The sequence below is a fragment of the Polistes dominula genome, unplaced genomic scaffold (assembly GCF_049000335.1).
Source record: "Polistes dominula isolate Pdom_NZ unplaced genomic scaffold, Pdom_raw_medaka contig_78, whole genome shotgun sequence".
NCBI classification, from domain to species: domain Eukaryota; kingdom Metazoa; phylum Arthropoda; class Insecta; order Hymenoptera; family Vespidae; genus Polistes; species Polistes dominula.
The window spans coordinates 3,931,078-3,958,893 of record NW_028301042.1 but is presented as its reverse complement, the minus strand read 5'-3'; the positions used below and the strand labels follow the sequence as shown (position 1 = coordinate 3,958,893).

Sequence of the window (27,816 nt, the reverse complement as noted above, 5' to 3'; positions counted from 1 at the left end):
TGAAAAAAAAAGGATTAAAGCAAAATTAGTAACAAGAAAAAAAGAAATTAAAAATAAAATTGTTTTAAATATAAAAAAAAAAGAGTTTTTCCTATTCTCGGTCTCCTCTTTATGCTATGCTTCGTAGGCATCGCTTCTGGTTGTTATGTGTGCGTTTGTGTGCGACTGCATACTACAAAGCGTGGACACGTATGTTTTCGATACTCGAAATGTTTGTAGGTAGGAGCGATAGAAGGGTAAAAGGAATAAAAAGAGATAAGCACGTAGGTATGCGACAAAAGTATAAGGTCCAAACGAACCGACGGTCGAAATAAAGAAAGAAGGTGCCTGGTCTGTTTTTATTTTACCATACGTGGTATTTCTTTTCTATTTAAAAATGTTTCTATTTTATTGAAAAATTAATATTAATTTATTTATTTTGCAAATATTGTAATTAACAATTATGAAATATATAGAATATAATAATTGTATTGTCAGCAATATTTTACAAAAAAATGAAATGATTATCAGATATATCAGAAAAAAAATTTTAAACAACATTTTAGAATATTTTTCTTATAAATATCCAAAGACATGTTTTTTAATTATAATGTTTGCGTATTTAGAAAATCTATACTAATTTTTCAATAAAATAGAAAAGTTTTTAAATAGAAGAAACTAGACACGTTACAAAAACAAATAAACCTTATTTACTTTATATTTCTAATAAGACTAAAATAATATAACTTATTTTACAAATATAGAAAAAAATATAGAAAATAAATTTTTAAAATAATTTTTTAATATTATAAAATAAAACAACGAAAATAGAAATAGATTTTAAAATCGTTGTAATTAAAAACCCGATGAAACGTAAAAAATATAACCACAATTGTTCCCTTTTTTAACAGCATCTATAGTTATTAGTTGCAACACAAAAAGAAATATTTGTGTAAACTAACCCATGATAAAAATATCTCACATTCACAGAAAGTGTGAAAAGTGTAAAAGAAAAAAAATTCATCTACCTGAGTTTCAAAAATATATGCTATATTTACTTGGATTAGAGGACGACGCATCTTTCTGTCGACAAATATTCTACAATTTTCGTTTCTATGTATGGCTATCGCATTCAGCATTCCATCTTGATGAATAGAATTTTGAAAATATTAGTTTTTGTCAGCTTTCTACACCCCAAGGTCAGCTCCTTATCATGAGAAAAGAATTATAAAAAACAGGGAAGGTCTGTTGAAATTCGATCTACATTTATTATCTTTATTATCGATGCGATAATATTCATGCCTATAGTTTTTTTTTTACAACTTGTCATATCTTTTTTATTTAAAAATGTTTCTATTTTATTGAAAAATTAGTATTAAATTCTTTATTTAGAAAATATTATAATAAATGATTATGAAGTACATAGAATATATAATAATTGTATTGTCTGAAATATTAAAAAAAAAAAAATAATTACCAGATACATCAGAGAAAAAGAATTAGAGAATACTGTGGAATAAATGAGGAGCAGCTGACAAATTCCATTCAAAAGCAAGTAAATTACTGTTATATTTTTATTTTGCTTCTTTATAAAATATATTTGATGCATAAAGACAAAATATATGTATTAAATTTGATTTTTATATGTTTTTATGAAAAATATCCAAAGAGATGTACTGACCCATGCATATATGAAAATTGTAGTATAAACTGTGATATTTGCGTATTTAAGAAACTTATACTAATTTTTCAATAAAATAAAAACATTTTTAAGATGTTGAACGCCCAGCGTAAATCGGTGGAGCTTACCACGGAGCTGAAATTTGAGACTCGTAGTGTACACAGTTCGATAAGCTGAGAGAGCGATACGATTCAATGCATTTTTTAGATTTTTCGTTGTTCAAATCTTTATTTAGACGAGAGTATTTAGAAAGATAAGTTTGTGGTCCACAGAAAAAAGACGAGATTTGTTATAAATAATAAGGGTCTCACGAAGTGTGGTAGGCTATAGAGTTGAAAAATCATTTCTAGAGAATATCTATATTAGATCTTTCATTGCATCTTAAAAGAAACCTTCGTTCAGTCCAGCAGTATTTTCCATATGTTTTTCGTAATGTCTATATTTCATCTATCCTAAAATGTTTGTTATATAGCGCAAGAATGTAGATGAAAACGGGAAATAGAAAACCATACTTACAAAAAAAATTTTATACCTGAGTTTCAAAAATGGATTATTAATTTTTTACCTAATTTCTGACGAATTATATTTCCTTTGATAAACATCCTACCATTTCGGTGATTATTTATAACTATCGCATTCAGCATTCCGTTTTTATTGCTTGAATTGTGAAAAGTGTACTTTTTATCGACTATTTATCTCACTAATCATACCGGTGACCTTTATTATATATAGTAATAATATTAAATAAATAAATCTTACAATTATCTTACTCTTGAAACTGTGCATTCGTCTGATTCTCTAGAAACTTAATTTTTTAAGGTTTCACTTCTAACACGTGTGATCTGCACACATGATTTTTTTTTACATTTCAGATCACTCCCATTCTAAAGAAGTTTTCACTTCAAAAAAAATAAAATGCAGAAAAAATACGCACCCGTTCTAAAAAAATGTATTATTAAGAGCTATGTAAAAAAGGTAGAATTACTGAAAACCCAAGATATATTCCGAGTTGGAGTTGATTTTTATTCAACATCTATCTCGATGATTCAAGATGATTTTCAAAGAGAAATCTAAACATACTGCAAAGAAACTAAGCGGGCGAATTTAAAACGAATTTTGATAAAAGTTGTGGAAAGGAATGCTTTTCAAACAATTGGAAGAAGAAGATTATATTAAATCCTATTTTTAAAAAAGGGTATACAAAAGAGGCAAGCTACTACAGATGCATATCATTACTGGAAACAACCAAATAAACACAAGCTATAGTTCTAATCGATAGGATTTGGAACTAGAAAGAAGAGGTAAACTTACCTAGACTACAGGCTAAAATCCGAAAAAGGAAGGTTTATGATAGACAGCATCTACTTCAATGGATCAAGGCTATATCTCAAGATAAACGTTGAAATACTGCGAAGAAGCCATTCGAGTGAAGTTACAAGCGATTTTGTAAAGGATGTGGAAGAAAGAAAGCTTCTCATGCATTTGGGTAAAAGAAATTATAGTTCATGTTTTTAAAAATGGTAGGTAAATGTCGACAAATTACAAATGCATATCCTACTTGATATAATCTACAAAACATACCCATTCGGTGGTTCTTTATGAAGCCCCTGTGTGATGGCGCACTGTTATAGAGGACAATAGGGTTAGGCGGGCGGTCCGGGTGTTCTGCGCCTATAGTACGTAGTTTCCATCTATGCTGCAATGATGGTCGCTGGGATTATTCCTATCGACCATCTTGCTCCTCAACTGGTGGTTACGCATGTAGCTCTTGGGAAGGAGGGTCTGTCACCCTCGGCCGCTAAGGCTGCTTTGGGCGGTCTTGCTATGGGAATAGCAATGGAAGCCTGAAAGGAAGAGAAGGTTAGTTTCATTGACTCCCCGGATGCAACGAGAATCCGCGTGAGGGCTGCCATTGCTGAGCGGTTGGCTGAGTGGGCTGGAAGGCCTTTCTCAATCGGAACGACCTTCTATACCACCCAGCAGATAACCGGTCATAGTTGCTTTCCCGCGTATCTTCATGGGAGAGAGAAGTTGCCCATCCCTCGTTGTTTTCACTGCGAGAGTAATAAGGTAACAAAATAAAAAAGATATATTTTGATGATGAAATTAATATAATGTTTAACGGCCTATACCTAGTACGCATAAAAGAAAAAAATAGAACAACAGTACCTACATAAAATGAAAGCCAATTGAATCTGAAAGAATTGATAAAAAAATTTGTGATCGAAAAATTAACATCAAAGCAAACAAATGCAGAACAGTGGATGGTGACTTTTGAGCAAGAATGCGAAAGATTCGACATTACTTCAGATACTACTAAGATCGAAATATTGAGGTTACTGCTCGAAAAACCGTGTTGGAACTGGTACTCAGCAAATTTAATAAGATTAAAGATGAAAATCCAATAGCTTGAGTGGAAAGAAAAAATTTTAGAGACCTTTTTGGACGTTGGTTGGATTATACGTACGTACGCTATTGCTTATAGATATAGGAAAGAGTCATCACTAGAGTACGCCATGGAAAAAGAGAAATTATTACTAGACATGAACGGTGAGATTAGCAACCAAACACTTATGAAGGATCTACTTACAGGATTACCGGAGTTTATTAGGGATAAAATAGATATAGAAAAATGCAAAACTTTAACTAAATTATTACACGAAATAAAGAAATATAAAACTCTAGTAAGCCAAAATAATTATTTGAGAAAGAAGAGATTTGAAAAGTAAATCGGGTATCATCCAGAGGATTCATGCTGGTTTAGAAAAAAAAATAAAAACGAAACTACAATATTCGGATGCAATTCGGTAATAGAAGTAGAATTAAATGCAGGGTCCAAAAACAAATTAAACGAAATGTCAGAAGCAATAGAAGAATGGAAATTTAAATATGAAAATTAGGAAGAGAAAATGAATTCATTGGAAGTAAGAAGGTATCTATTGAGAATGGCTTTAGTATGTTACCAGAAGAAAATAAACGATTAATCAGAGAAATAGAACAAAAAGAAATAGCAAAAAATATACTGAAAGAAGAATTAGAAAATAGAATAGCAGCGCTTAAATCAAATCTAGAAAAAGAAAGAAAAATTATCTCTAAGAAAAAGGATGAAATAAGAAAATTGAAAGAAAGTAAAAATCAAGATTTGCATAATAAATATTTACAAATACAAAATGAGACGATTACCATACATATTTTGCAAAACGAACTTATCAATTATAAAAGTGATATTTAACAAAAAGATCTTCGAATAGGTTCAATATCGCAGGAATTAGAAAAAGTTAGCAATATTTTAAGACTGACTTAAGATAAAGCCTATTCTGTAGAAAAGAGGCATTCGGAATTACAAGAAAAATTAAGCGAATCGGTACCCGATTCAGAATATAATGAATTATTAGAAGATATAAAAATGGATAGTCTAAGATTTGAAGATTACCAAAGACGAAATAAATACCTAAATTCAAGAATGCAAAAGTTGGAAAATTGAGATATAAGGGAAAGAGAAACTTAGAAGCCAAAATCTTTTAAAAAAAACAAAAATTACTTTAGAAACTAAAGTTGCTGATCTACAACAGAAACTTATTGATTCTGAAAAGAAAAAACAAGCACAATTAGAAAAAATAAAAAAAATTGTAGCGTTATTAAAAAGATAAACTGCGACTTGTCAAGAATTTAAAGCAAGAATTGCAATATTAAAAGAGAAATAGATAAGTGAAAAAGACGGGAAAGAAGCGAAAAATAAGAAAATTCAAGAAGTTAAGAATTCTATGCAAGAAAAAGACAAATTGAGAATTCGACTATTTAATAAAATAAAAACTGATACCAAAAAAGAAACTACAACAAAAATAACTAAAGTACAAGATAAAACAGTATAAAACAAGATTATCCAAAACGAGTAATTACTCTGATACTGACATTTTATCTATTAACTCATCACAAATTAGTAAAACAAAAAGACTTGAGAAAGCAAATAAGAGATAAGTATATTCTTTGTTAGACAGTGGTATTCGAAAATCTCTAAGAAATAAACGAAAACAAACTACGGATATATTACAAGAAAATAATAAAAGTACAGACGATTCATTATTTCTAGAAAATGATATGGAAAAACAGAAATCCAATGAGCAGTCAATCTTTCAGTAATCTACATTTCAAACAGCTAATAATATAAACGAAAAGATTAAGAAAATAAAATTAGATTAAACCTCTACATCTAACAGTGAACATGTCTTATTACTTACAAAAGAGAATGTTAAGTCAACATCATTTGAGACTATAGATTTGGATGAAAAAATACATTCAAATGAGGAAAAAAATTTATGCGAAGAGAAAGATTCAAGCAGAAAGAAAACATACACTTGTCGCGAATGTGGAATAACGTTTGAAAATAAACTTCAAGTTATAACATATGAATTAACGCATTCTAAAACATTATAATTGAAATTGAATAAGTTGATGGTTTATAATAAAAACAAGGAGATTAAAGAGAAAACTGACGAAATTAATAATGAGCTAAGAGAACAACAAAATGAAGAAATTGCTCTATCCGCTAATGACGATGAAAAACTTGAAAATGCTGATGCATTAGATCAATTTAATGTAACAGAAGATACAGTAGAAAAAGCAGTCAAGAAGATAAATCTCTCTCTAACTGAAAATAAAGTGAAATATTCATCGGAAATACATGGCACAGAAAAAAAGGATCTAGAAGAATCAAAATTGAAAAAAACAATTGAAAAATCTATTCGTAAAGAATCTAACTTTGAGCTTAATAAAGACAAAAAATAATCTCCCCTAAATGTGTAATAGAAAGTGAAGTATTGCTTACTTCTATGGAAAATAACAATACAAATACAATACATGACGTTAAAGGTAACGATAAACCAATTTAAAATGATAGATCTGGTAATGATCTAATCAAAAATACTAAAGAGTTGGAAAAAAAGAGAAAAGAAATTAATAAAGAAACAAAAGATAAAGAAGAAAGAAGGAAACAAAAACAAAGACAAAAGAAGGAAGAAACGGAAAAAGCAAAAGGTTCTGAAAGCAACATTGATCAATCTGAAAATTATATAAAAGAGAAGAAAACAGAAAAAATAATGAAAGTTCAAGAAGAGCAAAAAGAAAACAAAAACGAAGTAAAACAAAGAAAAATTAGAAGATAAAGAACAAGAAGAAAACAAAAACCAATTAGAAAACAAAGAACCATTAGAAAATAAAGAACAAAAAATAGATCAAAAATAGGAAAAAGATAAAGAACAAAACCAAGATAAAGGAGATATGACTGAAGGGGTTATACACAGTTAGAATTTTCAAGAAATTGATTGTACATATATTTAAGTATATTCTCTGAAAATTTGAAGCCAAACCGATAAATATTTTCAGGGATATACCTGACTTTGTGAGGCCACGTCAGAGTGTAAAGTCGTACGTTCAGTACCAAATCTTTCGCCGTACCAAATTTCCAGTACCAAATCTTTTGTAGACGATAAAGTTTATATTTATTATTTTTTATAATATTCAATTTCTGTGAAACAGATCCTGCGATAAGCCTAGGAATTAAAATATCATGAAATACGATAGGCAGCAGAGATAAAATATTGCTTACCTAAATATTAAGTTTTTGCTGCGATAAGTGATTAGGTGAAATGTAACTCTTGTAACGGAAAAATAAAATTTGAAAATGCTTCTCCCCATGGACTTGGTTTTTAAATCGTTGTAGTGTGTGATAAGTGTGAAAATCGTGTTAATGGTGTAGTTGGCAGCAAGCGCTAGCAACAGACAAATTATCTTCTTACATCCATGATTATACAACTTTACTAGCTGATGTTGCTGAAACTATATATAAAATTTATGAAGACCTTAGCAACGTTAAATTATTGAAAAGGTGTGTTGGTGGATTTATACAAAACAATAATGAGAGTTATGATTAGTTAATATGGAAAATAACTCCAAAAATTGTTCCATGTGGCACTAAAGTTGTTAAAATAGCGGCTTACATTGCAACTTGAATGTTTAATGAAGGTACAAAATCATTATTGTACTTTATGAGTGTATTAGGACTTTTATTATTATCGGCAACTCATGCTGTTGTGTACAGGTGCCTTGATCAGTACGATGTTCTTTATTTATCGTAAAATGAAACGGTTTAAGGGATGGTGGAGTAATGTGAATCGAATTGTTCCGTGGAGGACTGTGAATCGAATTGTTCCTTTATAATACGCTGCTGCGTTGTTGTATGTAGACTATCGCCCCGATGCTGAGCTGCCTGATGATTGCGTGATGAGATGTGGTTAGGCTGCCTTGTCGGGTGCCGATGAGTTTTCCTTGTTCTTGATGCGTTGGTTATATGTGAATCGAGTGTTGCTGACTGAATGGATTGGATCGACGATTTTCCATGGCCTTTTATAGGGAACGGGCAGTCCTGTGCACCCCCTTCCCCAAATTGATTGGCCAATGACCGTCGGGTCACTCTCCATGGTCCGTCGAGCTAGCCTTGGGTTGTGGAGGAAAATCAAGCTGCGCGGGAAAGCTTTGTCTCAAAGAAACGGCGTTGTGTCCACTTGTGCTAGCGCATACGCCGAAAGAAACGGCGCCGGTAGGTCCCGCTTCTGTGCCCTGTTCCAAACTTCGATTGCGTCAGGCAACAACTCACCAAGTCCACATCATATATTGCGCAATACGCAACATACCGCCCCCCTTGAACGGATACTGTTCAAAAGTCCTTAATTAAGAGTTTCAGTGTCATTAAGTAATGGTGCTACTTGTTTGACACTTCGCTTTAATTTTCCATTAGCCGTTTTTAGCGTTACCACACGCGTTATGCCGTCAGGACCAGTATGTAGCTCCGTCACTCCACCCAATGGCCACCTAAGAGGAGGAGCATTGTCTTCCCTCAGAATAACTAGTGTGCCAATCCTTATGTTATCCGTCGCGTCCTTGTGCCATTTTTTACGCACCGTTTGTTCATTCAAATATTCTTTGCTCCATCGTGTCCAGAAGTGCTGTCGCATTTGTTGTATATGTTGCCATTGCGACAACCGGCCGCATGGTATATTCCTGAAATCGTGATCTAGCAAACTTATCAACGAGTCACCTATCAAGAAGTGTCCAGGAGTGAGAGCGCGTAGGTCATTAGGGTCATTGGATAAAGGGGTGAGAGGGCGAGAATTGAGGATGGCCTCTATTTCTAAAACATACGTTAGCAATGCTTCGTAGGTGAGTAATGTCTCTCCAATCACTCGAGTTAAATGATGCTTAAAGGATTTTACTGCAGCCTCCCAGAGACCTCCGAAATGAGGTGATCTAGGAGGAATAAAATGCCACCTAATACCGTCGTTGGACAACTTTCGAGAAACGCGTGACTGTATTTCGTTTGCCGCGCCCAAAAAATTTGTTGCATTGTCTGAATAAATATCAGAACATTTCCCCCTGCGAGACATAAACCTTCTTAATGAAGCTAAAAATGAATCTGTCGTCAAATCGCTTACTATCTCTAAATGCACCGCCTTTGTGGTGAAACAGACGTAAACTGCTACATATACTTTGATTCGTCCGCGATTCCGATGCTGCCTTTCCTTTATGAATATTGGTCCACAAAAGTCGACCCCGGTGTGGAGGAATGGCCGATTTGGTTGTAACCGACTTGCTGGTAAATCGCTCATTTTGTAATTAAGCATGATTGGTCTCATACGCCGACAAACGGTACACTTGCTTATTACGCGCTTTACTTCTGCTCGACCGTTGATAGGCCAAAAACTTTCGCGAACGGCATTAGGCGTGGCCTGTGTTCCGCCATGATAAATTTTCTCATGCCTTTCACGTATAATAAGTTCAGTAATAATATGTATCTTTAGTAATAATGCCGCATGTCTTTGATCATATGGTAGATTACTCTTGCTTAATCTCCCGCCAACTCTTAGAATTCCTTGATTATCAATGAATGGGCTGAGGGCTACTATCGAATTGCGAATATCCTTTCCAGATTGTATTTGCTTGATTATTTCAAAAAATGCTTCTCTCTGCACGGATTTGACTATGATTGTTTCCGCGTTTTTTAATTCATTTGCTGTTAATTCACCGGCAACCCTGTTTATGTAAGACTCTCTTGCATTCTGTGCGAATCTGATGCAGTAAGCTACTATGCGCTTTAACTTTCGGAATGAGGAATATCGCCTATATAAATCGAACGGCTCATCGGACGTCGCGACCGCCACGAATTTTCTCATATCGGGTATTTCTACTTTTTCCACTATGTGCTGTGGCCAGTATGATTCTGGTTGAATTAGCCACGAAGGTCCTGCTTTCCACATTTCGTTTTTAATGAACTCGGTCGGCGTTACGCCGCGCGATATCAAATCAGCCGGGTTATATTCAGATGCTACGTGCCGCCATTGCTCTGGAGCGGTATTTTCCAGAATCTCTGTTACTCGATGCGCTACAAACGTTTTTAGTAAATGTGGTGGTGTATTGAGCCAATGCAAAACTATTGTCGAATCCGACCAAAACACTGAACGACGAAATTTGATTCTTCGCAGCGCGTTCTTAGTGGCTATGTATAGGCGCGACAGCAATACCGCGCCACACAATTCCAAACGCGGAAGCGATTGTGTCTTGAGAGGTGCCACCTTTGATTTTGCGCACACCAATTCAACCGTTGGTTTTTTGCCTATTGTTTTGATATATATGCATGCCCCGTACGCCTTTTCGCTCGCGTCGCAAAATCCGTGTATTTCTAATTCCATATTGTTGCCTAACACTCTACGTGCGAATCTTACTTGCTCTAATTCATGCAAGCTTTGACGAAATGCTTTCCAAGTCCTACCTATATCGTCAGGAACTTCTTGATCCCATGACGATTTTATCTGCCATAGTTCCTGCATCATCATTTTGGCTTTAATTATAACGGGCCCCAATAGCCCCAATGGGTCGAATATTTGTGCAATCTCTGACAATATACTGCGCTTGGTGATTTTAGTGGGATTGTCATAATGTTTTACTGAATACACTATAATATCCTGCATGGCATTCCACTGTACTCCTAATGTTTTTATCGTAGCGGATATGTCTAGGCTTATAAACGTGTTATCCCTTTTATTACCTAAACCCTTTAATACTTCAATGCTGTTTGAAGCCCATTGTCTTAGTTGCATGCCTGCCTTATTTGTCACCGCTATGAGCTCGTCGCGAATTTGTCTAGCCTCGTCTATCGTATGGGCTCCCGTTAATAGGTCGTCGACATAGAAATCTTCCTTTAAGATAATGGATGCCCTTGGGTGTTGTCTTGATTCGTCGTTAGCAAGTTGATGTAGCGTGCGAGTCGCTAAAAAAGACGCGGTTGCTGTGCCATATGTTACTGTTTTGAGTCGGTACGTTCGGACTGGTTCATTTAATCCTCGACGCCAAAGAATATTCTGATAAATACGATCACGCGGATCCATTGTTACTTGCCGATACATCTTGGCTATGTCTGCAGTAAGCGCGAATGCATGTGACCGAAATCTTAAGAGAATAGTGAATAAGTCCTCCTGAATCGTTGGGCCGACCATTAAGATATCATTTAATGACAGACCGCTACTCGATTTCGCGGATGCATCGAAAACCACCCGCAGCTTGGTTGTTATACTCGATTGTTTAGTTACGGCATGATGTGGCAAGTAATAACCTTCTGTACGGGAAGGCTCTTCGATCCTTTCCATATGCCCCAAATCCTCGTATTCGGATAAAAATTTAGCATACTCTTCGCGTACCCCCGGTTTACGCGCTAACGAACGTTCGAGCACATGAAATCTTTTTAGTGCATTAACGTATGAATCCCCTAATTGATTTGCGTTTTCCCTGAGTGGTAGTCTTACTATATATCTACCCGATGAATCACGGCGCGTATTATTTGCATAGTGCGCTTCGCAATACTCCTCCTCCTGAGATCTGATTTTCCTTTCTGGCGTTTGCTCAATGCGCCAAAACTTTTCTAATTGTTCTTGCAATCCTATAAGAGCGGTATGGCATTTTACGCTTCGTGGCAAATGCATATTTGCGGTCGTTACTGCGATCCAACCTAATCGTGAATTTTGCAAAGATATTGAATCATTGATTTGAACAATCTGTCCGGCGTGCCATAAAGCACAGAAAATGGGCATGCCGAGAATCGCGTCTATTTTCGAAGGTTTATCGAAACCGATATCAGCTAAACGGATATTTGCAGGTATTACTAATTCTTCCGGAGGTATCGGTTGTGATGGCGAAATATTTGTTATACTGGGTAGAAGTAAGAACTTTAGTTCAACTGAGTAGTTTTCCGTCTGCGATTGCATGGTCGTTACTAAGGCCTTGGTGGCATTAGTTTCAATTTTATTTATCCCGGCTATTGGTATGTTCACGCTTTGTTATGCGATTCGTAGTTTGCTGGCAAAATCGAAAGTTAAGAAATTAGCCTCGGCGCCTGAATCTAGGAGTACGCGGCACTTGTGTGGAATACCGTCGCGATCTAATAACGAAACCACAGCGGTTAACAATAATGTAGGTAGAGGTGCATGATTGATTTTAACGTATGAGCATTGCACCGTTGAGATTAGTTCGTCTATATGTAATAACGTGTTGTGCTTGTTCCCACATTTTCTACAATAACTAGACCGACAATCCTCAGCCCTATGATCAGGTCGCAAACAATTTATACATAATCCTGCTTCCTTGACGATCCTATTTCGCTCCTCGGCGTTAGCGCCTATTAATTGATCGCATGCAAATACTAGATGACTACCCGAACATACGTAGCATTGATTTTGAAATTGTGACGCATAAACCTGCACTGGATTTTGGCGTGCATCGTTCTGTGACGGTCTTTGCAAATTTGTATAACGTGTATTGAGCTGTGCTGCGCTTCGCGGATTGCCGTACCGTGTAAGCGGTCTAGGTGGATTGGTCATGCTATTCCTTCCCGTATCTCTTGAAACCTTTGCAGGTTGCGACGTAAGAAATGCAAGTCCGGCATTAAATAAAAAACTTCAAAGCTCGTCTATGGTCGGTAACTCTAATTTGGGGCGCTGCTTCTCCCATTCATATCGCGTCTGTTCATCCATTCGGGAAACGATCATGTATATGGGGAATGCCTCAGCAAAATTCTTTTTTGTGGATAATAACGCTTTATAGTTGGTAACGAGAGTGTTCGCGGCCTGAATTAACGTTTCCGGAGATTGTCTACTCATCTTGGGGCACTCTTGAATTGCCCTTATGTGTCGATTAATTAATAAAATAGGATTGTCGTAATATGACTCTAGTAGTTCCCATGCTATCTGATAATTGCCCTCGGTAATTACTAAATCCCGTATTTTCTCTTCTGCCTCGCCCGATACGCATGACTTTAAATACGCAAATTTTTGTATATCTCGTAATTCCGAATTTTTTCCAACGATCGATTGAAAACCATCAGCAAAACTTGGCCACTCTTCGTAGCGTCCGTCGAAGTGCGGTAAATTCACCGGTGGCAATTGTACAAGTTTATCGCTTCGTGGGGGATTGTGTATACCAATAGATGTGCTCGCAGATGGCAATATTACAGGTTCATTAATGGCCGGGTCAGCACTTGATGTCGCGGCATGCTCGAATTTTTTTACTATACTTTCTGCTTTTATTAACGCGTCTTCGATTGACTCGCGAATTTCGTCACCTTCCCTTACGTAGATTTCCCACGTCTCCTCGGAAGCAACTGCTATTAAATCGGTCTGAACATTCTCGAAAGTTGTCATGTCCGACTCGATTTGTTTTAATTTTGATTTTAATTTTGCTATGTCGTTATCGTTAGGATTCTCTAGGTCAGTTACGAACTTTTTGAAAACTGTAAATTTACTTTTTAAAGGCGCGCGCCTCCGTATAAGCTGCGCCTCGGTACACTCTTTTGTTGATCGCGACATTTTACGATAAAAAGGCACAAAATGGGGAGAGATAAGAGGGGGAATACGACTTCAGGTTGATGACTCGTTAAAAAGTATTGTAAGACTCACGTTTTCGTATTGTTGTCCCGCGATGCTACACTCCAGCCTCCAGGATGCTTGTGTGCTGCGTTGATTCTCCTGTGTTGAGTGAGTGTGCGCCTTGAGTTGCGTCTCGCTGCTTCGTTGATGCGTAGTCTAAGTCTTCCCTGCCTCTTTCTCGTCCACTTGAAGAGAACTGCTGTTCCACAGGCGCCGACTGAAGTAGATGGATCAGCTATCCGGCTCGAAGGACCAAAAATTATGTTGTGTACAGGTGCCTTGATCAGTACGATGTTCTTTATTTATCGTAAAATGAAACGGTTTAAGGGATGGTGGAGTAATGTGAATCGAATTGTTCCGTGGAGGACTGTGAATCGAATTGTTCCTTTATAATACGCTGCTGCGTTGTTGTATGTAGACTATCGCCCCGATGCTGAGCTGCCTGATGATTGCGTGATGAAATGTGGTTAGGCTGCCTTGTCGGGTGCCGATGAGTTTTCCTTGTTCTTGATGCGTTGGTTATATGTGAATCGAGTGTTGCTGACTGAATGGATTGGATCGACGATTTTCCATGGCCTTTTATAGGGAACGGGCAGCCCTGTGCACCCCCTTCCCCAAATTGATTGGCCAATGACCGTCGGGTCACTCTCCATGGTCCGTCGAGCTAGCCTAGGGTTGTGGAGGAAAATCAAGCTGTTTTTTTTTATCAATTTGGAGCCAAAATTTCAGTCAAAAACGAAACATTTTTTTAAATAAACGCCATATTGTCAAAAATCAAAATTTCTATTATTCCTTCTGTTTAATACTTGCATTAATCTATCCTTTAAAAGAATCCACAACATTTTTTGATTTCAGATAATCCAAACCGCCGATATAGATTTCACCGCTAAGCGCCTTTTTTTGAAGGACGTTCGGGACATCATCTACAGGAGCGGTGCACATCAATATTTTTACATGATCGACGCGCTATAGTATTCTTAAAAGTAGGCTCTATTTGAATTACCATCACTTGTAAGTGATAAATAAAAACTGTGTCTATAAAATATTCATAAAAAGACGTCTTTTTTGAGCCTCGCAACTACGTATAACCCCTGAAGAGGATGAAAATATGGTAAAGAATAAAGAATATAACGTAAAAGAAATAAAAAAAAATATATAACAAATGAATAAGAAGATAGAATTAAGGAAAAGTTAGAAGATGATATGAATAAAAATGATGAAAAACAATAGAAAAAAAAGACGACGTTATGATACAAAGCATAGATAAACTGAAAGAAATAGACAAAAAAGTATCACCAAAAAAGGAAAACAAAATAGCAATGTAAATGAAAATAACTCTAAATTGAATGATAGAGATCATTTAAAAAATTTAAAAAAAAACGAGAAATTCAAACAACAAAAAAACTAATTATAACCCTTTTTGGAATGAGCAATGCTCACAAGCGATCAGAGACCATAAACATGCCTTTATTAATAGATATAAAAAACATACAACTCTAGAGAACCTACTTAACTAAAAAAAGTACAGAGCCATATCTCGCAAAATAATTAAAAACAGTAAAAAACAATCATGGCTAAATTGCATCTCAACATTAAACAGTCAAACCCCCTGTACGATCCGAAATGATCGTACGGTAATTAGATATAGTTAAATCGCGCGCGTCCGATTCTATCGATTAGAACTATAGATCGATACTCATTGCGAGCATCGATCAACTACCAGCAACTATCGAAGCGCCCCTCTAGTTACGCCTACCTCTCGCATCCCCACTTCTCACTTCTAGTGCGTACGCCCTGCTGGGCCAGTACAAAAGTACATTCTTTCATTCCATCACTAGACGCCTGTGAATATATATCTAAATCAAAGGAGTATAGTTAAATTAGTTAAGGAACGTAAGCGAAGCGAGCGAGAGGTGAGATCTTTCAATTATATACATTTCACATCGACGGAATTTTCCCGCGTGGTAACACCACGTGGTGGACTCTCATTGTTATAATTAAATATCATCCAGGGTTTTTGTGTCGCAAGGCTTTACCCTGACGAGCCAATAAAAAAGGCATTGTTTCTTTGTTTAGCTCAACCACGTGTTTGATTAATTTTATTCTAATCCCTTCTTCCTCATCCCCAGCAACTAATTACCAGAAGACTCTTCATTGAGGAATTTGGTCATAACACCCCCCTTTCTGAGGTTTGGAAAAAACTAAGGACAATCGAGGCATAAATCGTCAATTTACCATACCTGCCCTAATTAAAGAAAATAAATCTCCTACTACTGACCCCTATGAAATAGCAGAACTCGAAACATCATCATTTCCAAAAAATTCAAGCAGTAATAAGTATACAACTGTATTCTTAGCTCACAAGAAAAAAACAGAAGGCAACCGGCAAAATACCAACGTTAATAATGTTAATAAGAATAAGATACCCTGGTAATTATTGCAATTTATTTATTTTTTTTTAATTTGATTTAAAATTAACTCTTTCCATTGTTCCGGCAAAGCTTCCTTATTCCATATTAATTTAAATAATTCATAAATTTCTACAATCCATCAACTTTTCTTCAACCCCTCCCCCTATTTGATTAACTCTACAGGAGTGTAGTCCGTACCCGGCGATTTACGGTTTTTTAATTTTTAAATTGCGCTTTTTACCTCATTAATTGTCGGTTCATTGATCATAGGTTCCGCCGTGAAGATCTCAAAATTTTCTAAGTCCCATAACAATAATAATCCTCAAATTTTTTATATTAAATTAAAAGAAAAAGGTATAAAAAAGATGTGTACACAAAAAAAAATAAAAAAAATAAACTGTATTTTAAAAGGTTTTTTAAACAAAAAGAGAGATAGAAGAAAAAAGAACAAAATATTAATACATAAAAATAAGTATTACAATAAGATTATAAAACATAAATTTATACAAAACAAAATTAAAAAAAATGTATTTAAATAATATGTTTATACAATTAAATAGGGTAAGAATTTATGAGGAGAGGTTCAATTCAGGCCAGGGGTTCCCAAAGTAGGCAATATCGCCCTTTGGTAAGCGATGAAGTTGTCCAGAGGGACGATGATGACATTAGGAAATTAACTTACAAAAGGCAATAAGCAATAAAGCAATATTTTGTCAGGAATCTTTATCTGGAAGTTTTCCTGTAGAAATACAAGACGTTAAGGACAAATTCTTACTATAATAGGAATGAATTTTTGTATTTTTTTTATTTAATCTCTGTCAAAAGAACAAAGACTTCCTCCTTATATTATACTTATTATTATTATTTATACTTATAGAAGTATTCTTTATCTGGAAGTTTTTCTGTAGAAATTCAAGACATTATTCAGGACAAATTTTTACTATAATAGGAATGAATTTTTGTATTTCTTTTATTTGAGCTCTGTCAAAAAAACAAAGACTTCCCACCGTTGTGTGTGTGTGTGGCTTGGTATTCGATATAAAAGAAATTTCTTTTAACAAAAAGAAGAAAAAAATATATTTGATGATTAATTCTGAGCAACAAAAGATCTATTCGGACAAAAAAGAAAAAACCATTTCTTGTGAGTTTGTTTTCTATGTTATTTTAGGCCAAGGAGAAATTTTTGTTCTGAAATATGTTTAAGAACATGACAAAATAACAGAGATAAATTATAAGGGAAGAAGACGTATATACGCACATACACAGTAGGCCTTTAAAGTTTTCGTAAAAACATTTAATTGGCAAAGAATACAGAAAAATAACGATAATGTACTTTATTGTCTTAGAATATTAGTTTTTGTAACATTGTATAATAATTTAATAGAATAATTCATGCGCGAGATGCATCAATATTTAATGCTTAGATATTTCCGTTGATTTTTGTTTTCCTAAATTATTGCATAAATTATGCAAGTAAATTATTATTTGTTACAAATTCTACGTATTCTAAAGACTTTAAAAAATACCTTCCTATTGCTTGTTTACAAAAAATTAGTTGATAAACAATAATTACATAAAGGTATGTTTAAAATTGATTTAAGTTAAGAATACTACTTTCTACATTAACTGCATACGGTTTCAAAGAAAAATTAAAGATAAATTCGAAAAGTCATTAAAGAAACATAATATATATATATGTATATGTTAAGGTGAATGCTTAATTTAATCGCCAAAACATAAGACACCATTTTTATAGAGCAGTTAATTTTCTACAAAAATTTGCATTGTGCACTTTTAAATAGTCATTTATTGCCGAGTTACAAAATTCATTAAAAAATAATGAAATTTGTTTAAAACTCATCAAATTTAAATCTTCAATATCATTCAAATAGTGAGGTTTACGGAAAAAATACACCTTTTTTGTAGAACATTAAATTTCCTACAAAATTCGTCTAGAACATTTTTCTGTATAATCAATTAATGATAAAGGTATGAATTTTAATCCATTGGACTAAGAAAAAAATTAAAAACTGCGATGCGGAGGATCTTCCTATTAAAATTAAGAGCTCATATTTAGTGAGAATTTTTTTAAGGTGTCTTGCTATCCATTTTTCCGTAGCACTTGTAAAAAAAAATGATTTTTATGACTCATCCTAATATATATATATATTACATATAATACATATATATATATTTACATTTACTTTAACTATTTACATATTACATAGAAATAATATTTAATAAATAAGACCATTAATTTTTAAATGTTAAATAATTATAATAATTTGATTAAATTATCAATGAGAGTTAATACATAGGTTCACATCTTACCGGCGAATAGATCTTTTACGTGTCCCATTATCGGTCATTTCCTAAACTTTCACTATTAACAATTCGTTAATACAGTATATAATAACTAATAAAGAGTACACTGTAACGATTCGTTTTTCGAGAGACGCGTGTGGATGCAAGCAAAGACTGCCAGTAAAACAGAACTGATCTAAAAACTCCTCGGGTACAGCCGTCTTTATAGGTTTTCAGGTTTAGGAGAAGGGGAACAATTCATTGAAAAATCTATTCAAATAGTGGGGAACAGCTGAAACGAAAAATTTCTAATTCTTAACCTTGAAGTCACCTGTTTTTCTTTATTTTTTTCTTTACCATAGAAAATAGGAAAGATCGAAATAGGAGAAGGTTCTTTGGAAAAGGTTCTTTGTAAAAGAACAATGAAGTTAACAATGTTAGTCTTCCTTTTGCAGTTAATGACGGTCCAAAAGACTTTCTAACTCATAAATCTTCACAATAATAATAATAGAAAATAATAGGAAAGAAAAAGGAAAAGAGAATATATTTCAAAAGCAAATAAATTATTGTAACATTTTTTTTTATTTCTTCAAACAAGGTATTTGATTCATTAAATTTAAAATATATCTATAAAAATTTTTTTTATATGTTTTTGTAAGAAAAATCCATAGACATTTTTTAATAGAAGATAAATGACACATTTAAAAAGAAAAAAAAACACTATAATTCCCATTAAATTTCCAATAAAAATAATATTACTTACAGTAGAAGTATAGAAAAATAATATTTTAATAATACTATATAATAAATGATCCTACTTGTGATATTATGCATTGGTCTCATTCTCTCGAAGCTTGGTTTTTTGAAGGTGTGTAAAAAACGCCTACCATGTGTGATCAGTACAAATGATATTTTTCTTTTTCTCTTATTTTTTTATTTATTTTCATTTATTTGACTTCCTTTTTTCTCGATTTATGACAACAAGAAGTACTTTCTTTATCTCGAGACATCTAATATTTAATTCTATATAACGGCGTTTATGTAAAATAAATAATATAGAAATATATTATTGTGTTTTAATAACGTGCATTATAATCATTATAAATGATACAAGAAGTAAGTTATTCGAATAATTTATCACGTCTTATATTAGGCGAGGACAACGATGACAATAAAATTGTAGAAAACTATACGAAAATAGACGAATCATACAACTAGGGTTAGAATGAGAGTAACAAGGGGTAAAGGAAAACATAAACTGTGATATAATCCAAGTTGATTCACAGTTTAATGTAAACGTCGAAATGTTATAAAGGTTAATTTTTCATCTGATCGAAGTGTATGTATGTTTGGTCTAATGTATGTATGAGTAAGCATGCGTGTGCACGCGCGTGTATACATGTTAAAATACGTTGATAGATAGTTAATTATAAATAATATCTATTAATTTAAAAAATAAATTATATTAACGCTTTCACCCATTACTCAAATGATTGTTAATTATTCGACAAAATTATATGTATATTATAATTTAAAAATATGTATTTATCTATTTACGTACTTTGCTCTTCGAAACCCATCGATAAACTGATTACATTGTTCTCTGTGAAAGTACTTTCATGGATGTTCTAAAGAAGAATAAATTTCTATTTATTATGGGAATATTATTATTTTTTTATCATATGTATATGTTACCTTCGGAGTATCATACTAACAAGAATCAATAATTGATAATTCACCGATTTTATAATAAGTTAAACTGATTGAAATTTTACTGTTTGATTTCGAATATAACGGTACACGTTTCATTAATACTTACCTCTATTTTTTATTATAATAATAATGTACTTCTGTAATTTTAATAATTTAAAACATGATTACCTTAATCATTTCTCCATTTACTATACATGATAAATAATAAAAGATACTTCATACCAAATCCAAAGATACTTTAATATTTGCTGACTTTCATATATTCGATAGGATCTTCTGTAAATGTTTTCGACGATTTTCTATGAATTTTGAGAAAACCTAATGGAAGGTTAGAATTTGTCCACTTTTTCTTTTCTCTCTTTCTTTCCTTATAATTTTCTTTTCAACTTTTTGTATGGTTTGTCTTTGAGTTTTTTTTTTTTTATTCAAAATATTTTTCACTTTTTCTACATATAAATGTGATTAACATTTCTTTACTCGTATTATTCCAACACAATTTTAATACAATTTGTAACACAATTCATGTAATAATTATGATTTAATTTTGTCGACAAAATATAAGCAAGAAACAATTTTTAAAATTATAAAGAAAAAATAGAAACATCAACAACAATATAAAACGATCAAGCAATACTAGTATAACAAATTTTTTCCAATTTTCTTTTTATTTTTATTTATATATATATGTAAGATTTATTAAATTGAAATAAAAGAAATGTTTATTATAAGAAATACCTAAATATTAAGGTTTGAGATAAAAATCGGAAAGAAAAAGTAAGTAATAATAGTTACAAAACACAAAACACTCCTACAATACTCAATAGTTACACTGAATCAAGAAGGCGAAGATCGCCTTCTTCGCCGCGCTTATATATTCATTCACTCCACAATAGGTCTCAATCACTTCCGTTAATCATTCTCGAAATCTCTAGACTATTCCCAACCGATCAAACAAAAGACTTCTTCCTTATTTCCAGTTCGGGAATATTCGAGAGATTTCACACACACTCGCATTCTTAGCGCTACACGTACTCACACTTATATCCATATCGCTGCGTGTTCTTACAAGTCTTTCACATTCATCAATTGTTTTCATGCACACCATACACTTGCACTCTTCGTCTTTCTCTCACCCTTATATATATATACTAGGGTGAGTCAAAAAAATCAATTATTTTTTTTTTTACAAGTGCTACGGAAAAATGGGTTGCTAGACACTTTAAAAAAATTCTCACCAAATATGAGCTCTTAATTTTAATAGGAAGATCCTATGCATCGCAGTTTTTTATTTTTTTCTCAGTCGAATAGAATAAAATTCATACCTCATGATTTATTTACTGTACAGAAAAATGTTCTGAACGAATTTTGTAGGAAATTTAAGGCTCTACGAAAAAGGTATCTTATATTTTTTCCGTAAACCTTACTATTTGAATGATATTGAAGATTTAAGTTTGATTACTTTAAGACAAATTTCTTTTTTGTTGGTGAAGATTATAACTCGACAATGAATGACTATTTAATAGTGCGCAATACAAATTTTTGTAGGAATTTAATTGCTCTATAAAAATTGTGTCTTATGTTTTGGCGATTAAATTAGTCTTTCAAAAGATATTCATCATCAAACTTTCATGTGTACTGATTTTAAAAGTTTTTGATTAGATATTCGAAAAATTTCAATTTAATTTATAAGTTTTGAGAAAATTTACACGAATTTTAGTTTTTATCAACTGAGAAACTTCAAAATATATTGCAAGTTTTTTTTTATGTGTAAGTATCTTTGTCTACATTTAAAAAAATAAATTGTACATTATTTATTGCTTAGTTAATTATTTATTAATAAAAAAAGCAAAGTTTTCATTATAAATATATTATGATATGTTTTAGTTTTAGAGAAAAGAAATGTCCAATTAGTTATAAAAAAGTTTTTTATTTTAATTTTCAACTGAGTTATTAATTTTTAAACAATTTTTTGTTGCAAGTAGGGTAATTTTTTTGATGCTCTTTAACAAAAAAGTTTGACGATCAATATGTTTTGAACGCTTAATTTAATCGCCAAGATTTATACCATATTTAGAAATAGGTATGATAAAAAGGAAACGAATATTTATAATCGTAAACTAAAAAAAAAAAAATATTATTCTAATATATTGAGGAGAGAAATGAATTTGCAGTTTTAACAAATTTCCTGCAGTAAAATCGTTTCAAATGACTTTTTTTATAAAAAAAATTATTTAATGAAGTAATACTTAGGTGATTTTATTTTTTATAATATATTCTACTATTTAATTTTTTTTTTTAAATATAACTTTCTCATGAATTAGTCGTTTATGAATCATTTATAAACAATAATTATTTATTAAGACTATCTGTATGGGAAAATATTTAATATTTGACAAAAAAATACCTAAAAAAATATAAAAATTAATTCTTCTATAGATTTAAATGGTAAACGTGATTAAAGTCAGTTGTGAATTTAAATAAACAGAAAAAAAGAAAAAAAAGAAAAAAAAAAACAAGAACAAAATCAGGTAGAAAAAATTTTGATTTATTTATGTTCTACCATTGGATATTATCTATCGTTTCTTTTGTAACATTAATTCTGACTAACCTAACTGTGTCCTTTTCTTGAAAAATAGAGAAGGTTTGATAACTGTATAGAAAAATAACTCAAAAATAGATCTTTAGAACGAAATTCTTGATCTTTCTCAATACGAGTTTTTAAAATTCATGTTAGAAAATTTTACATTACAGACTTATAGATATAACAAATATCTATGTATTTTGTTTCAACTCTCTATATTCATTCCACGTACCTTTTTCTATCCTAAAAAAATGAATAATAGTTTAGGGAAATCAATTGTTCTATACTATTCAGTTAGAGATATTTAATTTCCCCGTTTTTCCGAAACCGTTTAAGATACAAAAGATATAATCTTTATGACACAATTAACAACTAATCGTTTTTGAATTTGCAATCTTTCAAAGACCCGCAAAGCTCGCAATAAATCTTATAACTAGCTGTTAATCCAAAAACTCACTATTCCCGAAGACTCATTATTAAACTCTCTGGCGCACGCATGCTTGCAGTATCCTTATATGTTTACGCCCCCACCCTGCATCAGTGAAGGTTAAACAAATTCAAGCGCCGTCCTTGTTGTTTCTCGAAGCTTTCTTGCTTCGTCGCCATCTTCTTGCGCAAGCGAACATTCTGCCACGTGCCGAGCTTACTTTTGTGCTTAAACGCCTTGTCACACATAAGCACGCACATAATCATGCTTCACTGGATACTTCTACCCCCACAATAGTATTATTGAAAATTACAATGTAATAGAAAAAAATAATTCTGCTCGTTTAAAATTTTTTCTCGTAAAAAAATGAATTCTTTTCTTTTTTCTTTAAAGAAGAACTTCTCAAAGGACGATCGGGGTGGTCGGAGGGTGCAAATGGTTGAATGACAAAAGTGATATAGTAGGTCGGATTAATGAAAAAACACGTGTTCAACTATTAATACGTTCTTCGAAAAAAAGAAAAAAAGGAATAATTAAAATTTGCTAGCAATAATAGTATGCAATGATGTGATACAATGTTAGTATTTTAAGTGGGTTAGTTGGGGCAAGGAGGAGCTGGGTGAATGATAATAGTGACAGCAGTTTTCGTCGTTCGTTTTAATAATGTCATATTTCTTCATTTACGGACTCCTTCATGAAAAGGTACAGTTTTATGCTAGTAAATAAGAGAATGAGAGAGAGAGAGAGAGAGAGAGAGAGAGAGAGAGAGAGAGAGAACATATCTTGAAAGCTACATGTAACGAGACTATAAATAAGGAGAAACGAGAAAATATAAATTCTCATTCGTATTCGTATTGTTGATACAAATAATGTAAAATGAATTTACTTAGTATAAATTTTTTTTTAATTACTTATAATAAAATTATTATTTAAATTATTATTATAAAATTCTATTACCAATAATAATTAAAAATGAACTAACTTATTTCCTAGGAAAAATGAAAGTGTACTTCTTATGATTGTTTTTTTGTCATAATCTTTCTAATTCTTTTATCTAATCGTATTTTATCGACTTTATCAATAATTACGAATGACGTTATAATTAATTTTTAACGAAAATACTATATATGTGTGGGATTATTCTTCTCCTGTTAGTCTTCCTAAAGGATATCTAACGAGTAAAAAGGAAAGAATTCCGCGGTGTTATTAATAGGTTGATGTAGAAAGAAAAACCTCTCTTCACGGATATGCAATATATTTAATATAAAGAAGGAAAGATACAGAGTGACAACACAAACTCTATACGCTCCGTCTTTCTTGGTTACTACCACTACCGGACTACTATATTCGCTCGTACTTGGTCGAATTATCCCCTCGTTTAACCACTCATCTATCTGCTGTGCTACTATATTCTTTTCTTTCGGAGCTAATCTCCTCGGCTTGGAACAAATTGGAATACTATCTGTTAATGTTATCTTAGTCTCCGTTCGGGCATCTATTCTAGCATTCGGTTCATAATTCTGTATTAATTTCTCTACACGCGTCTTATATGGCATCTTTACCTCGATTTCATTCGTATCTACATAACTTATTCTCATCATTGCACTAATGCTTTCGACTTCCTTGTCTGCGCTCTTATCGTCTGTACATGTTGCATTCTCACTCTTATCGCAGCTACCATATTCGTTCGGCTTGATCGATTCATTCTTAGTCGTATCGCTAGATCTTTCGTCCGATCGTTGTATTTCTATCCGCCCTTTTTTTATACGAACGTCCAACTCTCTTAATAGTTCTTTTCCTAAAAGAACTTCGTCACACATATCTGAAGGACCCACTACAAATACATCCGTCGCATACTTATCGCCTTCGATATCGATATTTGCTTCTAATTTTCCTATCGGCTTTGTTATCGCGTTACCTAATCCTGTAAATCGTCGAGCGGTTTCACATAACGCTGGTTTCCCTATCTTATTATATATCTCTGAATTGATTAAGTTTACTTCGCTGCCCGTATCTAATAACGCATATACAAATAAACCGTTTATTTTAATCGCAATTCTATCCGTAAAAGTGTGGAGACAATTGACGCTCGTTACATTTTCCACTGGTTGACTCGACTTATTACAATAAGGTGCTATGTGTCCGTAGTCATTACATTTAAAACATTTGCGTCCCTTGTTTCTATCTGGGCATACACGAAACCTATGTTCTATCGAGCCACATCCGTAACAACCATCTCTTTTTACCGTTGGTGACGAATTAACGCGCGCCGTTACTACGTTTCTTTGTCCCCCCTTTCTATCTCGCATCCCTTGTCCAATACCTTCTTTTATTTTCTCGAATATTTCGATATTGTTTTTTAGCTCTGTGAGCGTTCGTGACCCATACAAAACCGCCTTATCGCGACGATCGCCTTGTAAACCGTTTACTATATATTGTATAAGAGCTATTTCATCGACATTGCCTTGATTCGCGATTTCTCCCATAATGTAAATGTACTTACGACTACTTTCGTTTGGTTGTTGCCTGCGCTTAAATAATTGCGAATGAATCGTTGCCTGATTTACCTCGGTTTTAAATTCTTTAATTAAACTACGCTTTAAACTGTTCCATGACTTAATTTCTTTTTCGAAGGTGATGAATTGCCTTGCCGATCCCTTCAGCATACGCTTTCCGTACACAAACTTTTGCAACTCGTTCCAACCCAATACTGCACTGGTATCTTCAAAGTCGTTGATCCACTGATCTACTGGTAGCATATCGTCTCCGCTGAAGTATGATAGGCTGTCTTCTACATCCCTTATAGTGAACGAAGCTAATCGCTGCGTAGTGGCCTCTACCGCTCTTCTTTTGTTGCTTTGTGAATTTCTATGCGACCCTTCTTCTCGTTCGCTTTCGAATTCGGATTATTCTTCCTCGTCTTCACTTTCTTTAATCCCCATCGCGTCCTTTAAGCGATCTCTAAGCGTCTGTTTGTTACCCACTGTAGATAATCCTAATTTATTTACTGCATTCTTTAACTCTATCAACTTCATTGAATCAATCTGTTCACTTGTGTAATTAATTATTTCTTCTTCTTCTTCTTCTTCTTCAGCTACTTTATTTTTACCTTTGCCTTTCTGTTCCGGCTTTCGTATTCCTCGTGATGTGTCTTCGACGATCGTTTCGTCCAACTCTTCACATCCACTCTCTTCTTCTCTCTCCTTTGTTTCATATGTTACCTTAACTTGAGCCATCGTCTTAGTCTCTTTACTTACTTTTAACACTTACTACAGTCTTACTATCTTACTGTTACACCAACACTACCGATTACTATGACACTTTTAATCTAACATTCACGCGTGGTCCACTTTTACGCGCAACGCCCTTCTTCAACTTTTCAATCGGATTCACACTGTTGGTAACCGTAACACAACTTTACGACTTGAAACAGCTTTACACGACTTGATATTGCAATCGTGAGACCTATTTTCTTTCTATAATCCCGGCTGCGAGTCCCAAAATGTGGGATTCCCCTTCTCCTGTTAGTCTTCCTAAAGGATATCTAACGAGTAAAAAGGAAAGAATTCCGCGGTGTTATTAATAGGGTGATGTAGAAAGAAAAACCTCTCTTCACGGATATGCAATATATTTAATATAAAGAAGTAAAGATACAGAGCGATGAAAAAAAACGCCTTCTTTGCTCGGCTACTAAACGATGACTGCCTCTTGGTTTCCCTTCTTTAATCTACTTCTTTGTGCGACGCTTTCACTATCGATATTCAACTATTTATTTTACATTGTTAATCTTCGGCTTGATTATACACGATACTCTCTGGCCCACACATGCTTCAGTGTTCTCACTCACGTTCTCGCACCCCACATATATATAAATAAAAATAAAAAGAAAATTGGAAAAAATTTGTTATACTAGTATTGCTTGATCTTTTTATATTGTTGTTGATGTTTCTATTTTTTCTTTATAATTTTAAAAATTGTTTCTTGCTTATATTTTGTCGAAAAAATTAAATCATAATTATTAAATAAATTGTGTTACAAATTTTATTAAAATTGTGTTATTTAGTGTAGGAATAATACGAGTATAGAAATGTTAATCACATTTACATGTAAAAAAAATTAAAAATATTTTGAATAAAAAAAAGACATATATATGCGTACATGTAAAAATAAAATAATAAAGATTAATAATAATATTTATTTTGATATATAATATTAAATACATCTTATGCTTATGAGTATAATTATATTAATTATTCATTTTAAAATAAAAATATTCGTTGCAGTAAATATATTCAACACTTGATTTAAATTCTAATACAAAATAATAGAAATCGTTTCTAACGCTACAATAAAAGATTTGGAAATTTTTTATTAAAAAAATCGTAGCAAGTATAATAACGTAAAATAAAATACATCATTTTGCCCAAGATACTATGAAAGTATATCCCCAACGAATATATTGAATAAAAAAAAAACTCAAAGACAAACAATACAAAAAGTTGAAAAGAAAATTATAAGGAAAGAAAGAGAGAAAAGAAAAAAGTGGACAAATTCTAACCTTCCATTAGGTTTTCTCAAAATTCATAGAAAATCGTCGAAAACATTTACAGAAGATCCTATCGAATATATGAAAGTCAGCAAATATTAAAGTATCTTTGGATTTGGTATGAAGTATCTTTTATTATTTATCATGTATAGTAAATGGAGAAATGATTAAGGTAATCATGTTTTAAATTATTAAAATTACAGAAGTA

General features: G+C 32.8%; 1 protein-coding gene across 1 annotated transcript; it reads right to left on the bottom strand.

Moving 5' to 3' along the window:
- Nucleotides 1-8,382: 8,382 nt before the first annotated feature.
- LOC107073692 (uncharacterized) lies at nt 8,383-12,582 on the bottom strand. Its single transcript, XM_089174916.1, has 2 exons — nt 12,135-12,582; nt 8,383-12,020 (listed from the first exon to the last, which is right to left on the bottom strand). The coding sequence occupies exons 1-2, from the start codon at nt 12,580-12,582 to the stop codon at nt 8,383-8,385; spliced, it is 4,086 nt and encodes a 1,361-aa protein (XP_089031042.1).
- Between the last annotated feature and the right edge of the window lie 15,234 nt (nt 12,583-27,816).